A 16,545-nucleotide genomic window follows, 5' to 3' on the forward strand; every position below is an offset into this window, starting at 1 on the left:
ATGCCTGGTCTTTCAGACACGTTGCTGACACAGCAAGTAAACTACTGCAGTCGTGGGAAGGCCATTTTATATCTTACTTCAAATAATTTATTTAAAAAAATATGGAGTCTATAGGTGTTCTGCCCTTTCTCCGGGGTTTGGGCAGTGCAGCTGCCATCACTGCACAGCAGCAGCAAGGCTTCTGTCTACGTGTAGCACAACACCGATGGGCAACCTCTCGGAGGAGGTGTGCCTCACTGCGCACCTGCCTTTCGACACCAGATTTTACACGGAATGAAAGCCAGGTGCCGAGGCAGCGTTCGCAGAAACACGCCAGCCCGCAGGCAGTACGTGCTCATAAACCTGTCGCGCAGAAGGGTCAGCGCTCCGCACTCATTACACACACGCAGCTGGACCTTGCAGCCCGGGCTGAGGGCCCAGCTCAGCCCACTACGCGAGGCGGGAAGCCACCGAGCCGCGCTGCGGCTCCCAGCCGTCTTCCGGGCGCCCCTGACCCGGGAGCCGTGCGCTGCCCCGCCCGGCTTCCACAGCCAGCGGGGAGGCAGCGGGGCTCGCCCCGGCCTCGCCTCCCCTCAGCCCGCCCCGCTCCGCCGCGGCTCCTCCCCCGGAGCCGTGCCGAGCCGTGCGGCCATGTCGAGCCTCCTGCCCCTCCGCGCCGCCGCCGCTCGCCGCCGCCTCCTGCTGCAGCCCCCGGCGGCCCCGGGCCCGGCGGCGGCGCGGAGCGGCAGCGGGGCGCTGCCCGGCGGGCTGGTGCGGCGGGGCGGGCTGGTGGGCGGCCGCTGGCTGGAGGCGCCCGCGGCCTTCGCTGTGCGGGACCCGGCCAGCGGGCAGGAGCTGGGCCCCGTGGCCGACTGCGGCGCGGCCGAGGCGAGGGCGGCCGTGAGGGCCGCGCACGGGGCCGGGGCCGCCTGGGGCCGCCTCCCCGCCAAGGTGAGCGGGGGGCCGGGGGAACGCGGGGGGAAGCGGGCCGGGCTCGCTGCGCCCACCCGCGGCACAGCGCAGCCCTGTGTCCCCTCAGGAGAGGAGCGCCCTCCTCCGCAGGTGGTACGAGCTGATGGTGGAGAGGAGGGACGACCTGGCCGCGATCATAACGGCGGAAAACGTGAGTGAGGGAGTGGGAGCCGCGGGGTTCCTCTCCAGAGGAGCCGCTTTGCCCTACAGCTGTGGTGCTGCATGGCCGAGCAGTTCTGGTCATCCTTACATGAGGAAAACCCCTAAACATCCTCTTAAGGCCAGGAATCCCCTAAGGCCAGAAAGATACTCGGGAATCCCAAGCGTTAAAATACACATCTCCAAGCTCCAGATCTGTGAAAACTGTTAGTCTACTTGTGGTAACGTTTATCTTATTCGGAAGCATAACATATGAATGCATTAACATTAAAATGAAGTTGAATTCTCTCAAAACACCCAGTGTACATTTCACCAGTTAGCCACCATGTCTTTATTTATCAAACTATTCACTTAAAATTTAAGTTGGGCCTAGACTATTCGTTGTGCACTCACACTGCTCTCTTAGGCCAATCGATAATGTTTCAAACACCACCTTTTTTACACACTTACAGTGTGCTATTTTGATAACTATAGTACCTAGAAACCCAGCTGGAATCAGACCTACGTTGTGCAGAGGCATACAGAAACCTAAACTGTCATCTTAATGGCAGAAATCATTGTGGCTTTTTTTTTTCAGTTTCATGCGTTTAAAAAGGGAAAATCACATAAATACTGTTTTTGCCCCTTAGTATGTAAAATAAAAATTAACTTTTTTTCTCTCATGCATTGCTTGAAATTAATGGTTAGATTTTATAGTTTATGCCTAATCATATGTAGCAAGACAAGGTTACTAAGTAGCTAGAAAGGATGTGTCTAGAAATACAGTCCTGATAATAAGGAAGAACAAACATTGCTGGGGATCATAGGTTGTGGTTTTTGAAGGCTTCTTTTTACTGCATTCTCTGTCTTTTAAGGACGGGGAAGCCATCTGACAAGTAATTAATAACTGCAATAATTACAATATCCCTTGTTAGACTGATGCACAGCGTCTGTGGCTTGGCCTCTTCAAGTGAAAGTGATTTCAGTGAAACTTGTAAGTGGGGGTAATGAGTTATGTCTGCATCAGCGTCTTATTTTGGATTGGAGTGGCTGTACCATTAAAGCAAATCTCCTGGTCACTTAACGTGTTTTGCTTTGCACCACAGAGCAGTCTGGAAATTCACAGGCTGGCATCCTTTTGAGTAAAGCCATGCTGGAAGGTGCCACAGCAGCTTCTCTGTTGTGTTCCAACAGCTAATGCTCACTCAGTCCACAGGACCAGACCTGGAGGTGGGTGGTGCGAAGTAATACACTCCAAAACAATGGGCCCTGACGTAAACTTGTAACTTTTGCCATGGTTTGTATCTTCTTCAGAATGGTGGTAGCAGCTAACTGCAGAGTTTGTAAATAACACTTCACAAAGTTGTAAAACATGCTGTCCCAGCTCCTCATCTAGTGCAGGTACGAATCTGGGCACCAGTGTCAAAGCACTGGCTATATAATGACTGTATGTTGAAGTCACATAACTATTGATGATGAAATCATATCAAGTCCTTTCCAGAGACTGCAGTGTATGTGATACAGGATTATAAAGCACTCTGAAAAGAACTCTGAAATGACCTAAATATATTTGTATTGCTTCAGTCTGCCACTTACAGTGTATCTTCAATCTGATTTCATCAAAGGGAAAACCTCTGAAAGAAGCGCAGGGGGAAATCCTATATTCTGCCTCATTTCTGGAATGGTTTGCGGAAGAAGCTCGCCGAGTTTATGGTGATGTCATTCCAGCATCTGCAAAAGACAGAAGAATCCTAGTGCTGAAACAGCCAGTGGGAGTGGCAGCTATTATAACCCCAGTAAGTACAGCTGATTTTTTCACATCAGACAGAGGTTTTCAGCTCAGTCCACAGCGTGGGGCCTCACAGCTCCTTGCCTCAGGAAACATCCCTGTAAAGTTTCATTTCTGTGCTGTGCCTGCTTCTTCCTGAATTGGCAGTACTTTGAAATGTTCGCCTAGGACAAAGCACATCATGCAGGTCTGTTTAGGCTACCACGTAACTGCATAAAACGCCTATTATTTCAACAAAAACAGGGGGCAAGATTTCCCCAAGTTTGATTGTTCTTTTCTCTCGTCCTAGTGGAACTTCCCCAGTGCTATGATTACCCGGAAGGTTGGTGCAGCTCTGGCAGCTGGCTGTACAGTAGTAGTGAAACCCGCAGAGGATACACCTTTATCAGCATTGGCTCTTGGAGAGGTGAGCTTTTATGCTAGGCTTTACATTAATAATGGACTGAAGCTGTAAATAAGAGCCCATAAATATCCCCACGGTCAGATGGCCTTTATTGGTAACTCTAGCCAACTTCACACATGAAGAAAGGACAAGTCGGCTGATTTGATCCAGAGGTTTTAGTTCATTAGAAATCTTTTGAAGTTGCCTCTAATATGGTGTAGAGCCTGAAAGCGGACCTGGCCATTGAGCCACAAGAAACATCTTTATGTCCTTCCTTTGGCTACTTTGAATGACAGACAGCTTAAACATGGGTAAAACTGCACTCTTAACAATGTGGCATCTGTTAGCTGTGCTGTGCACCTTGGGCTCTTACTGGTCTGCAGACTGATTTCATCAAAGCAATAAACGTAAACGGACTCTTCCTAATACAAAATGCACTGATAATGCAAATTCTGTTTCTCTTGTTGCAGCTTGCAAACCAGGCTGGAATCCCTGCAGGAGTGTATAACGTTGTTCCTTGTTCCAGACAACAGGCACCAGCTGTAGGGGAAGTCTTGTGCACTGATCCATTGGTAGCCAAAATATCTTTTACTGGCTCCACTGAAACAGGAAAGGTACATAAGTGCACAGAATATCCTTGAAGATTATTACTGTGGTTGTACTGGAAAGGTAGGGGAAAGTGTGTGCTTCCAAATAGAGCCTTCTTCTCTGGCTACTGTATGCAGACAGTCCAAATAAGTGTGTATTTGTTGAGATACTGCCTATTTACTACGGTGTCAGTACTTCATAGAAGGATGTATATGTGCAACTCCTGCATAATTGTCCCTCATTAAATTATAACCTGAACAGTTCTGTATAAGATGCTCGTGTTTCATATCATACTGTGACAGCATACTAATAGGCATGCTGAAACTGAATTTCAAAGGTGCTGTTTGGGAATGGCTTCTGTAGCTGAAAGAAATTCTTAGACAAGCGAGACCCTTGCATCTCTTATATCAACTTTTTGTATCAGCCTTAACCAACAAGCAGTCTTGCTCATCAGTCCCCAGTGAAATCAAAAAAGCTGCAGAGTGTGGCTAAGGGTGGTAGAACTCTATGCAGTGCCCTTACACAGAAGGAAGAAAAACTCTTGATACCTAAGGCAAACCTTAATCCCAAATTTTGTCACATATTGGAAGATTGTAAGAATAGTCAAGATTTTTATTACTGAAAGGGAAGTGAACAAGCAAACGAGTGACAATATTAGTATATAAAAGCCTGACCTGAAGTTGATGAAAATCCTTTTCTTCATTATTTCTTGGCCAGAATGTGATCTCTAAAGATTTTAATGAGTGAAATTAGTCCTTGTATTTGTGATGGGACAAAAAAGATGGCCTAGCATGAAAGAGAAGATGCAGATTAACTTCGTGCCAGAGGTAGCTTTTCACTGCCTTCTGTCTGTAAGCTTTGTGGTTCCATAGTTTACCTCTGGTAGAGGTACAGGTTTCCATGTTTCTTCAGATACTGCTGAAGCATGCAGCTGGCACCGTGAAGCGAGTCTCCATGGAGCTTGGAGGGCATGCTCCTTTTATAGTGTTTGACAGTGCCGATGTGGACCGTGCTGTGGCAGGAGCCCTTGCTTCTAAGTTTAGAAACTCAGGACAGGTAAGAGTAACCATTTTGTCTTTGTTTCTGGAAGGAGAAGAGCTGTATATATAGTTTAAGCAGTATAAATAAACTATTTTATGTAAAAGGAAAGCATGGAACAATTCATTGTGAAGAGAGAGATGCTTGGGGCCACACATGGCTCTGGGCACTTAAGCCAGTTATCAGGCAGCAACTCCAAATAACAACATAATAAAATCCCTTTCTTCATACTTTCATGGACATAGAAAGATAAATGGCTGTTACGTTTGAGAGACTGTAGTAATCAAACTAGGCTGCAGTAACTGTAGTACTGTAGTAACCCGACATTGTGGCATGAAGGCCAGAATGAATTCATAACGAAATACAATATAAAATACTGTTTGCTTTTCCTTTTCATGTTTATTTTCAGACATGTGTTTGCACAAACCGTTTCCTGGTGCAAAAGGGAATCCATGACAAATTTGTGGAGAAGTTTGCTAAAGCCATAAGGAGCGAGCTACGTGTTGGAAATGGATTTGATGCAAATACCACCCAAGGGCCACTAATCAATGAAAAAGCAGTAGAAAAGGTACAAATAAAAGATTTCATTCTGACACCTTTATTTCCTTTTTGTGATCCATAAAGTAACTTTGGAACTGTGTTTAACTTTTTTCACGTTTTTTGTTAGAAAGAATTAGCAGTGTGGCTGGGAGCTTGTTGCTTCCTCCAAACCCATGTGTGTATGTAGAGGAGCAGATGTGGCCAGTTAATGTAGAAGAGATACCTCCTTTAGGAGGGAATGATTCTTCCTAATTATTTCCTGTCTGTTCTCAAGAAGAACATTTACTGAAATGTGATACACCGGGAGAGTTTGTTGGTGATTCTACAATTCTGAAGCATTGTGATTTCAACTTGCCTCGGAGACCAGTGCCTCTAGCAAAAGCTAAGCACAATAACACACTGAGGTTAAAAATACCAGCGCTCTGGATGCTGTAATCATTTGAAATCTTATATGCATGGCTTGGGTCTTCTGTTTTGTATGACTCATGACTCCAGTAATAAGTAAGATTTTCTATAATATTTCACCCTTCCTAAGTTTAAAGATTGAGTTATGTGGTTCATACTTTCTAAGATACTATGGCTCAGTTATATGCTGGTTTGATTTCAATCCCATTATACATGAATGCTGTCAGACTCTTTGTGTGTATAAAATACTGGAATATGAAAATACTCAGAACTATTTGCGAGACAAAGGATAAAACACATGGATGTAATAAAATTCCTTCCCTTTATGCATCACAAAAGTTTTGTGTATATCGCATGTTTATACACACACAGCAAGCACTGTAAATAGTCATGTAATTGCCTTTTTGTTACTTCAAAGGACTGTATTTTAGGTTGAGACTGTTACTTTAGTTTTCTCATTACTTTCTTGTCTTTGGATCAATCGTAGATGTACAGGAGTGGAGAATGATTTTGCCAGTACCATCCTGAAAGCTTACTTCTGTTGTCTTTCTCTTTAAATGACAGTCATGTACTTCTGTTTCGACAGTCCCTGATCATGGATGTCAGGTGTACTGCTCAGTCCTGCAAAGACTTTTCTCATGTTATTTGTAATCCTTTCATTTCAGTAGAAAAGGTGAATGTATGTGACACTGGGGCCATACTCATAGTTTAATTCAAGAGAAATTTTAAGTAACATTGCAAATAGTCTTCTGCAAAGTATAAACCTCTCTTCAAAGTCTTCTTTTTAATACTGGATAGTATTATTTCTTCAGTGGAAAATATATTAATGTTCATTTTTAAGTCCTAACCTTGAGATTTTTGTTTTGCATACCTCAGGTAGAGAGACATATTAATGATGCAGTTTCTCAAGGAGCATCTATTGTGACTGGAGGGAAACGACACAGCTTGGGGAAGAATTTCTTTGAGCCAACATTACTGAGTAATGTTACAACAAAAATGCTTTGCACACAAGAGGAGACATTTGGCCCTTTAGCACCAGTTATCAAGTAAGACCATTCATTTTCCAGATTAAAATACAGCAATAAAAAAGAATGACAGATTGTTTTGAATAAATAAGATTTGCTTGACTGCTTGCCAAAAGTTATTTTTGTGAGGCCAAATAAGAATCACAGTATCATTTAGGTTGGAAGACCTATGAACTAACACTAGCAAGTCATCTACTAAACCATATCACTAAGCTAAGTCATGCAATAAGACTGTTGTAAATACTTGGAAACTCACTGTGCACACCTAGCCTGTTTGTTTCTCTCTTGACCTGATTTAAGTCTCTGCAGCTTTTCAAAAATGGTTTTCTTTTAAAATGCATCAGCAATTAAGCTGGGGCAGGTAACAGCAGAACTCTCACAAATTTCATGTTTTGCAGAATCAAGGGGGAGGCAGGAGCTTGCGATTTGTCATGATTTGCTAGCCCTGCTTTTCTGACTGAGGATGACTTAGCTCTGTAGCTCTTTTTGCTCCTTAAAACCTTCCCTGCCTCCATCCAGAATGACTGGATATGGCGGAAGAACCTGATAGGGTAGGTCATCCATCATAGCTGAGAGTGCTTATGTAGTTGGGGAAATGAGTGAGCTAACCCATAGGAAGTAAAGGTTTAGCTACCAGTACCTACGGAGGATAAAGGCAATCCTAATTATTTAACTGTGGTTTAATTTAAAGTAAGTGGTAGAAACTCCTCCATTGTTTCAAAATGAAAATTAAAATAGATACTGAAAATACATTTTTGGAAAAAAATGCACATTGACTTATTTTTGATACAGTTGCATCTTTGCAGTAAGTGAGCAAGATTGTAGATGAACTGCAGGCCTCATTTCTATTTTTTTCTTTATATTGACAGATTTGAGACTGAAGAAGAAGCTATTGCCATAGCAAATGCAGCCAGTGTGGGTTTAGCAGGTATGCCTTTCTTTCAGATAAATACATTGTTGAGGTTTTTTATAAGATTCAGTGTTAAGGGGGTAGCAATTTTTAATGAAATGACGGACATCGTGTCAAGAAGTATCTTTTTCAGTCTTCTGCAACTGTTCCTTCAGACTTTTTTTTTTCATTCTGTACCTCTGTTTCTGCATGGCAGGATATTTCTACTCCCAAGATCCAGCTCAGATCTGGAGAGTTGCAGAGCAGCTGGAAGTTGGAATGGTTGGTGTAAATGAAGGCATAGTCTCCTCAGTGGAGAGTCCTTTTGGTGGGGTAAAGCAGTCTGGCTTAGGACGAGAAGGCTCGAAGTATGGCATTGATGAATACTTAGAAATAAAATACGTCTGCTTCGGAGGCTTGTAAAAATCTTCAGAAAGCACAATCCCAACATTTTGGAAAAGAGCGTTGTAGTTTTAAAAGCTTTTTGAACCAGAATTATGTTATGAATGCAACGTTTACCTTCTTCAAAACTAAGCAACCCTGTTCTGTATGCGTAGAGATATTTACAACATTCTGTGCTGCCACGTTTTTTCATGTTTGTATGTTGTTTTTCAGCAATGTGATCACAGTGCCCATTATCTCTAACAAGGAGTAGGGAGGAATGCGCATCTGTTATCCTTAGATTACCCCTGTGTAGTTGGGAGGACTTGGAGACTTCTGCATTATGAAAATAGATCATAGCCTGTGTCAAGGGGAAAACTGACTACCATTTGTTGTTGCCTGCTTGAGTGTGTGTAGGACGTGGGAAGTGTTGAGAATGGCAGACTCCCTTTAGAGTTTTGTGTAAATACCAACATTTTCTAATGTGGTTATGTAACTTTCTTTTAGAAGCAGGCATGTCTCTTTTTAACTGTGGGATAATCTGATCCTTATGAAAGGTGAGGAGTGTTTTTTAGCTACTGCTAGGAGTTCATGCAGGTGAACGTACAGCTTTGTCAGTGCATGTTAATGCTGGCTGCAGTGTTGCCAGCTGTTCAGCTCCGGTCTTCTGAGCAAAGAGCTGTAATTTGTGCTTAACAGCTTACAGGTTTGGGATCGAACGCCTTTGTCTGGTATGTATGAGAGTCCCAGCTGTCCTGGGAAAACATCAGCAAAGGACAACGAGTTGCTGGCTTAGTGAGTAGTAGGAGGAAGATGGGATGTATGGTTGCAGGAATAACTTGTAGAATTGTCAGGGGACACTGAAAGGGCTGTATGAATGAATTCCAAGTGGTGACATGATGATACACAGAACTCCCTTCTGCAAAAAGAATGTCCTTTTGTAAAAGGAAGGTCACTGATGTAAATGTTGCTCAGCGTCTAGAATGTTACCCACCACCTCCAAAGAACAGGAGCAGGTAGATGGTTCAGTTCCTCTGGGCTTTGTGCCTTGAATCAGATTTGTGGTCACACAGGAAAATAACCTTTAAGGAGGAAGGTACAAAAACCTTTAAAATTGGCTAACTTGTGGCCTAATAAGGACTTAAGTAAAAATTACTAGAGGTGAAACCTTTACCCATAACCTCACTATTTTAATTGTCATCTTTAAGGATAATTTAAAGAATCCTTAATGTGAAACAAACTGTACTGTTTAAATATTATTATTTCAATGAGACTTGAAGCATTTAAAAAAAAAAGTGCAATGCTAATTTGGCAAATAAATCAACACTGCAGAGACTAAGGAGAAGAAATTTTCTTTCCTGTACTTAAATTATTTGGTGGGATTTTACCCATTAATTACTGAAAAAAACAGAAGGTAACATACCACTTCTTCCTAATGAATGTACCCTATAAAATGGGCTATTTTAAGATATTTTATCCAATGAAGCAAAAAGGTACCAGGTACCATAAGACTTGCATGAAAGAAGAGCCAGAGCTGAGTTTCACAGAGTTTTTTAAAGCGCACATGAGGTAGCATTGACTGCTGCTCATTATTTCTAAATATTTTTTTATGTTTATATTTATCTAACACTTGAGACCAGGTGGGTGTTTGTATGTAACACATTACTTGTCAGTAAATGTGTATGTGTGCATCCTGCCAGTTGAAGGACAGGTAAAGAACACTTACTGCCCTTCCAAGCATTTCCAATGCACCAAAATAAATGCATGTTTAAGATAATAAGGTCTTAATACTGTTATCAGTTGCAGTACATTTGTCTTTTTTTCCAAGAACAAAAAAGGATAGCCAACTTCTACCTACACTAATTGCAAGGAACCTTCCACCCAACCTCTGAGATTACACTACTGAGCACACAGACTACCTGAATTTAGAGAATATGAGGATGTGGAACAGGGAGCTCTTCGCCAGCTTTGGCTGCCAATACATTATTTCTTACTGGAAAGTGTAACGAGGCTGAAAAAAGGTTATAACTTGGTGTCTGGGTACCAGTAATACAGTGGTGCAGGCACAGTTGTGAATGTTGTACACAGGTTGGAATATCTGCCACTTTAATTGCACAGATTTAAAGCTGTCTGCATGTGATCTGCAGTATGAGGTCAAAGTTATCTCATTTACTGCTGTATGACAGTGCAGTTCTGAATGTAGGTGTACTTCTTGGGACAGTGCAGTTGGAGGATAAACTTTTTAGCCGGCTGCTCTATTAATTGTAAAAATTAGTGATCTGATGCACTGGTGCATTTAAAATCTTCATGTATTTCTAAGAATAGCACTGTTAAAATTAATGAGTAAATGTTTACTTTTTTCCTAGCATTTTTTTTTTACTATGCCTGATAACAAGCACAAAACATAATTAATAAGGTGTATAGGCTTTAAAAAAAGCCTTTGCCTAGATTGGATTGCGGTAGGATTCCAGCATAGCATCCTTGTGTCACTGAAGTCTACATCAGTAAGCACAGAATAATCTTGAAGTTGTCTTCAAAACAAAAGCTGTGATTCTTTAACAAAACATATACTTGAATTCTTACACCTCAGTTATGTTGATTACATTTGTGATAGTTCAGCGATTTCTGGATACTAAAACTGCAATGGAAAAATGTTTTCAGTTAATAAATAACTTCTGTGAAAGCACTGGATTGTGTGGTTCATTACCTTATTTACTGCTGAACTGACAGAGTGACAGTAGCTACATTACATTCAGTCCCTCAGATTTCCACAGAAATTTTGTTGTGCCAACTTTAGCACTGGAAAAAAAAGACTTCTCTGCATCCAGATGTTCTTTAGATGTTTATAAGCGAGGTGGCTCCTGATCCTGGTAACACCAAGCTAGTAGAGTTAAAAAAAAAAAAACAAACAAAAAAACAACAACCAGTGCTACTCAGAAGTATTTCAAAAGTATTTCAAGTTTGACCAATATCTAGTATTTAATTTTGAGTAGCTGGTTCTTGTTCTTCATTACCACTTATCACTAAGATCTTGGCATTTAAGTAAACGCTTAACCAGGCTAGAATCCTGTGGCCTATTAAATTTCCCTGGCAATTTTTAAAAACACATTTTACGCTTGTATGATTAAATGTTTTCATAATCAAGCTTTGCAGAATGCAAATGGTTTGCAAATTGTAGAATAGTTTATACTGTTCTAAAACCACCAGGCACATACTACTGGGAATCGGGCAATCTTGTAAGTTTAAAAAAAAAAAATCTCCAGTTAATTTGGTATTGAAGTAACCATCTCCCTGTAACTGGCAGTTTTATGTATAACTGATTATATCCTTTATCCTAGCCCTACTGCTTATAGAAAGCTTACAAAGATTTATATATGGTGTTCAGAAGGTTTAAGTAAAATTTTAGCACTTGTTTAAAGTGTTCCTTGTCAGAACTTATGTCAAGGGCCTTCCAAGACATGAGAAGTTGGTGTGAGCATGTAGCAAACAGTTTTTTCATTGTGCCACTGAATTCTGAAGCACCTTAGCAGAACTGCTGCTGTGCTTTCTGTTGCACACATTTGAGGCTTTCATCTGCCTACTTCAGGGGAAGGGGGAGGCTGCTGCTGCTGCTACTAAAACTTACAGCGCAATAACAAATGGGCAGATTCCATTCTTCAGTAAAGGACATTATGTATCTCATCAACCGATTCAGCAACTGGTATTCCCTTGTAGGAGTCAAGTTTATGAATGTAAGAAATGCAACATATACTGTGACACCATATATCCAAATACACTTTAAAAGTTGCTTTTATGGTGTGTTTCTCCTTAGGGAGGGACACTTGAATCTCACAGTACCATTTATCATCACAATTTAGCACAAGCTTTATAGACACCAACGCATGGATTCCTTTCTCATTCAGGAACAGGCAGTATAATCTACCCCTAGCTTACAGGGATGTTTTGGGTTATATTGCACGCTAGCACCACTGATTATCACAAAGCAGCCACTGTACTTACAAACAGTCAAGTACTGCATTTGCTATAGAATAAACCACAAAACTGCTCAACCTCCCACACTTTCAAGACAGCTGGTGAATACTCATGTACAGCCAATTACACCAAGGACAAGTAGAACATGGAAACTCCGTGAGCTGCAGTAAAAGAGCTTTTCTGCTCCCTGACTTACTGAATTATGCCATCTGTCTGCAAAAGGATACCTTTTTGCTTTGTCAATACCAAGGCAAAGGATCAGATATCACACTGCTTTTGTGAGTACAGACTTAACCTATGCTATGAAGCTTGTGTCTCTTAGCCCAGCTTGAGTGTTTAGTCCAATGCACAACACATCTAAAACAAGTTCTTAGAAGGAGAGACAAAACTTTATTTTTTAACTAATAGTTACATAAATGTAATGGTTTCAACTCAGAAATAGTTCCAGTTACAATAAATTCTCATTTGCAATAAGTAACACTTTCTAGAAACAGATTCTTCATATAAAATCTGCAATAGCTCACCCATCCACCTACAGGGAGAAGTGCTTCCATACAGACACAAACTACTGATTTGTGGCTCATCTGTACCTGACACAAAGCCTATGCAAAATAAAGTTTTGTTTGTTTTTAATTTTATTTCTCAGCTTCAAGGTTCCCTTCCCTGCCACAGGGAGTTCACGACCTAAAAATTGTATGAAATAGTTCTTTTTTTTTTTTTTGCTGCAGAGGTATGGGAGTAGTATTCTAGTTACAGATCAATAATAGGCAATTGCTGATGTTAAGAAATTAATTCATTTCTACGTTGTTTCCCTTCTTTCATAGGAAGGTTTTCCTCTCTCAATCCTCATAAAAATGTCTCAAAAGACTAAAGTAGTTGTCATTTTGTAACTGCCATCTGAATGCTCCAGCTGACTACAGCCCATTATCAGTATATTGAGGGGCAAAACTAGTTTCATGTGAGGCTTAAAAGAGTAATAGGAAATTTGCCTAAGAAAATTATTTCAAGAACATAAGAATAGTCTAAAGAAGGTTCAAGTTCATCATGTGTGTACTTTTGTTTGCTGCAACAGACCAAGAAAAAAATCATCATAAAAGCAACCACATCTGACAGAATAGAACAGGTGCTTGATGAGTAGCTGTATGTCTCTGTCAGAGGGAGATGCTCAACTCCTGTTTACCTGAAAGGATGCAGTTGAAAGTGCATGCTCACACATGAGACAGTAACAATCTTTTTTTTCTCCTCCCCAAGTAAACTCCTCTATAACTAGACTTCACATTTTGCTTGGATTTCTCAGCAATCTACTCAGTTAAAATGAAAGGTTGAACCAGAGGACAACAGGCTTTGTATGCGCACTTCAGCAGACTTGCCCAGGTAAGTTTCAGTTTGTACAGCAGTTGTATTTTGGTTAAGAAAAATTAAAAACACAAAACTATTTGCAGCATGGCAGTGTTCAGTACTGAACATGATTAATGCGTCAGGCAATAATGGCAAGAAAGTTTTTTTTCTAAATATACTCCCTTCTTAAAATGCAATGAAGGCAGCCTTTTTACATATCTGGACAACCTCTATGTGTGCATGTATCGGCACCTATAAACGTAAAACGAAGATGCAAGTGAAAATCAAGTACTTACACCAAGGCTATGATGCATTCTAAGTACTGGCACACTGCCTACTAAGAGAGCATCTTACCAGTGCTAAGCTGTCAATTTATTCTTTGTTTTCAATGGACTTTGCACCCTACATAGCAAGCTGTATCTCAGAAGAGCACAGGAGACTGCTGGGATGCAGTACATCCCTATTTCAGAAAGAGGATGGCAGTAATCTCTATGCATAAAAGAAAATTGTGTGGAAATGTGAGGACTGAGTATCTGCTTAAACCATCAAAACCCAAAACAGAAAGCTAGCAGCAGTCCTGAATTCTGCCATTGTGTTTCCAGCTTAAGAGTTAACTTTCCTACCCCTTCCCTCTACCTGACATGCTCTAGGAAAGCAGTATTTCTAGAAATAAGTATTACACTGAATCAAGATATAGGCTTGCTATATTCACTCCTAAATTCTTGACAAAATTATGCTTGGCCAAATGACACCAACATGTGATATCACAAATTCAGAGCCAGAAACTGTTATTTTAAACTTTGGTGCAAGTTCCATACTAATAGCAAGCCTGGTATTATGTATGATGAAAGAATTTTCCTTCCAAGGATATGGAAGAATTAAAGCAGTACAATTAGAAGCTGCTCAAAAATCCAGCTTTCAGAACACAGCTAAAATACTGTTAGCCACAAAAACATCGAAATGTCATCTAGAGAACAGAATTCAGTAAGCAGCTTCAACTTGGTAAGGCTTTAAGCAATAAGAAACAGACTAGTTCCTTACTTGTTAAGAGTGAGAAATATTTAGACAAATCGTGCAGACATTCTCATGGTACATGAGCTTGCCACTGGTCTGAAGATCGGAGCCCACAGTGTGTCCGTGTGGGAGATTTTTTTTTTTTTTTAATTCCTTGAAAGAACCATCTCCTAGACTTCAACACCAGGCTTTGAAAATGTAAAATAAACCCAACACACAAGTGACTGACTTCATAAAACTGAAGGATGCTGACTGCACTGACATGTACTAAAAGATAAGTTCATAGACAAAGGCACACTAGATATTTAGCAGAAGCAGCAAAGGAAAGATGCTGTGGAAGAAAAAGCTGGACAGCAGAGAATATAGAGCATAATACTAAGGGCTAGCTGAAGTTTGTCCTGTTGAGTCTTCTTACTGTAAGAAGAATGTATTCCTGTTGTATGTGAGAGGCCTGTATGTGGCGTGAAGCCCTGGATCTCAGCATTTGGTGGGGAGATCAAATCTATTGCAGTCAAGTATTCGGGTTCCCAGCTCCTGCAGAAGAAACACAAAGAACATGAGAAAGATGTTGCAACAGAAGAAATTAATGCCCTTCAGGTTGTGAAAAGTTATCAAAGAACAGGGAAGAAAAGTTTCTTAAGAAGTTTGAAACTACAGGAGACTGTGACCTGCTGAAAGAAAATGGTGGCCATGCATCATAGTTACAAGGCTGGGGTTGAAATCCAAGCAGCAGCACTACAGCCTACCTGTGCTCACATCTCCACCCAAACAGACCTCCCAAGGATTAAAACAGTTGTCCAGACCTTAGGGTTGCATGGAGCTCTGCTATCTAGAAGTAGCTCTAGCACCTGAAAACAGTAGTGGATAGATATCATAGTTGCAAGTGTGCCCAGCTGGTAGAACCCTTTTAACAACTAGATAGGTTACAAGAGGAGCCCAACAGGCAGGCAGCACTGTATTTGGGGATGTGAGCAGATCAATATAAGGAATTGTGCACTGTCTCTGGCTAAGAGACAGCCCTGTCTTAAGGCTGTGCAAGGGGAAGGAAAGCCCGAATCTGTTCTTGAGCTGACTGACACAAATAACTCACAAGATAAAGGAGACTGGACCCTCGTCCACTCAGCTCAGGGTGGAAGAGCTTTCCCCCATTCCCTTATATGCCCCTATATAACAGACAAAATGCTCTGGGGTTGGAGAATAAAGAGAGACAGACAGGATCCAGGAAAAGCCAATCATATAAAGTTGATGCACCCACTTACATGCATGAGAACCATTCTCACAAGAAAAGCACATAAGGTAACGGTAACTGGAGATTCCCTACTGAGAGGCACTGAAGCACTCACCTATTTGCTGTCCAGGTAATTTCTCAAGAGAACTTTGCTGCCTACCAGGAGCTTGCATTGTGAACTCCCTGAAAGGCTGCTGAGCTTGCTGAAACCTATAGATTATCATCCAGTCCTACTATCCCATGTATAATGATACTGCAACAAGGCAACTTAGAACCATCAAGAGACTATATATCCCTTGGAGCAAGGTTAAAAGGCTCAGGAGCACAGGTGGTATTCTCTTCTGTCCCTCCAGCCAGATGGAGAGGTTCAGGAAGGAGACAAACTGAAAGGGTGAATGCTTGGCTGCACAGTTGGTGCCATACTCAAGGATTTGGCTTCTGTGATCGCAGATCTACATTTGAAAAGCCAAGTCTGTTGGGAGTTGATGGGAGTCATCTGACCAAGTGGGTCAAAGGCATCTTCACCAAAAAGCTGGCCAGACCTGTAACAAGGGCTTTAAATTAAAATTTTGCAGGGGCAGGGGATGGAGTTTGGAGTAAGAGAGAAGAGTCAGGGGGTGTTGATGTTATGTACCAACAGGGAAACACCTGTGAAATGCCTTAATGGAATTAGGGCTTGTTCCTCTAAAAATGTGACATTGTCAACAGCACAACTAAAGTGCCTCTATATCAATATATGCAGCATAGGTAACAAAAAGGAGGAGTTAGCTTTCCATCTGTACAGTGGCTGCCATGATCTAATTGCTGTCGCTGAAACTTGGTGGGACTAATCACATTACTGGAACCAGTCAGCCTCACCTCAGTGCC

At 41.5% G+C, this 16,545-nt stretch overlaps 2 protein-coding genes across 17 annotated transcripts in view; one reads left to right on the plus strand and one right to left on the minus strand.

The window, feature by feature from the left end:
- The first annotated feature begins 9 nt into the window (after nt 1-9).
- Nucleotides 10-10,812, plus strand: ALDH5A1 (aldehyde dehydrogenase 5 family member A1). Of its 2 annotated transcripts, none has more exons than XM_080578145.1 (10): nt 10-930; nt 1,019-1,102; nt 2,674-2,885; nt 3,168-3,284; nt 3,731-3,874; nt 4,761-4,904; nt 5,296-5,454; nt 6,708-6,877; nt 7,726-7,784; nt 7,963-10,812. In XM_080578145.1, the coding sequence occupies exons 1-10, from the start codon at nt 102-104 to the stop codon at nt 8,166-8,168; spliced, it is 2,124 nt and encodes a 707-aa protein (XP_080434271.1). In that variant the 5' UTR covers nt 10-101; the 3' UTR covers nt 8,169-10,812. The 2 variants fall into 2 exon arrangements, with proteins under 2 accessions (XP_080434271.1, XP_080434272.1); XM_080578146.1 differs by having other exon boundaries at nt 182-930; nt 2,715-2,885.
- Nucleotides 10,813-12,802: 1,990 nt separating this feature from the next.
- Nucleotides 12,803-16,545, minus strand: part of KIAA0319 — a 61,017-nt gene continuing 57,274 nt past the window's right edge. For 14 of the 15 annotated variants that reach the window (XM_080578136.1, XM_080578128.1, XM_080578139.1 and 11 more), the window contains one exon: nt 12,803-14,984. The gene's annotated coding sequence lies outside the window, so the exon portion shown is untranslated. Of the gene's footprint in view, nt 14,985-15,793; nt 16,221-16,545 lie in introns of all 15 variants that reach the window. The other variant, XR_013945728.1, reaches the window with a different exon arrangement.

The sequence above is a fragment of the Anser brachyrhynchus genome, assembly GCF_964034855.1.
Source record: "Anser brachyrhynchus genome assembly, chromosome: 2".
In the NCBI taxonomy this organism is placed as follows: domain Eukaryota; kingdom Metazoa; phylum Chordata; class Aves; order Anseriformes; family Anatidae; genus Anser; species Anser brachyrhynchus.

Excerpts from the sequence above, each read along its gene's own strand:
- ALDH5A1 (XM_080578145.1), top strand. The coding sequence starts at position 102 with ATGGAGTCTATAGGTGTTCTGCCCTTTCTCCGGGGTTTGGGCAGTGCA. Across the intron at positions 1,103-2,673 it reads CGATCATAACGGCGGAAAAC|TCTGCCACTTACAGTGTATC; the intron begins GTGAGTGAGGGA and ends GTATTGCTTCAG. Across the intron at positions 3,875-4,760 it reads GCTCCACTGAAACAGGAAAG|ATACTGCTGAAGCATGCAGC; the intron begins GTACATAAGTGC and ends ATGTTTCTTCAG.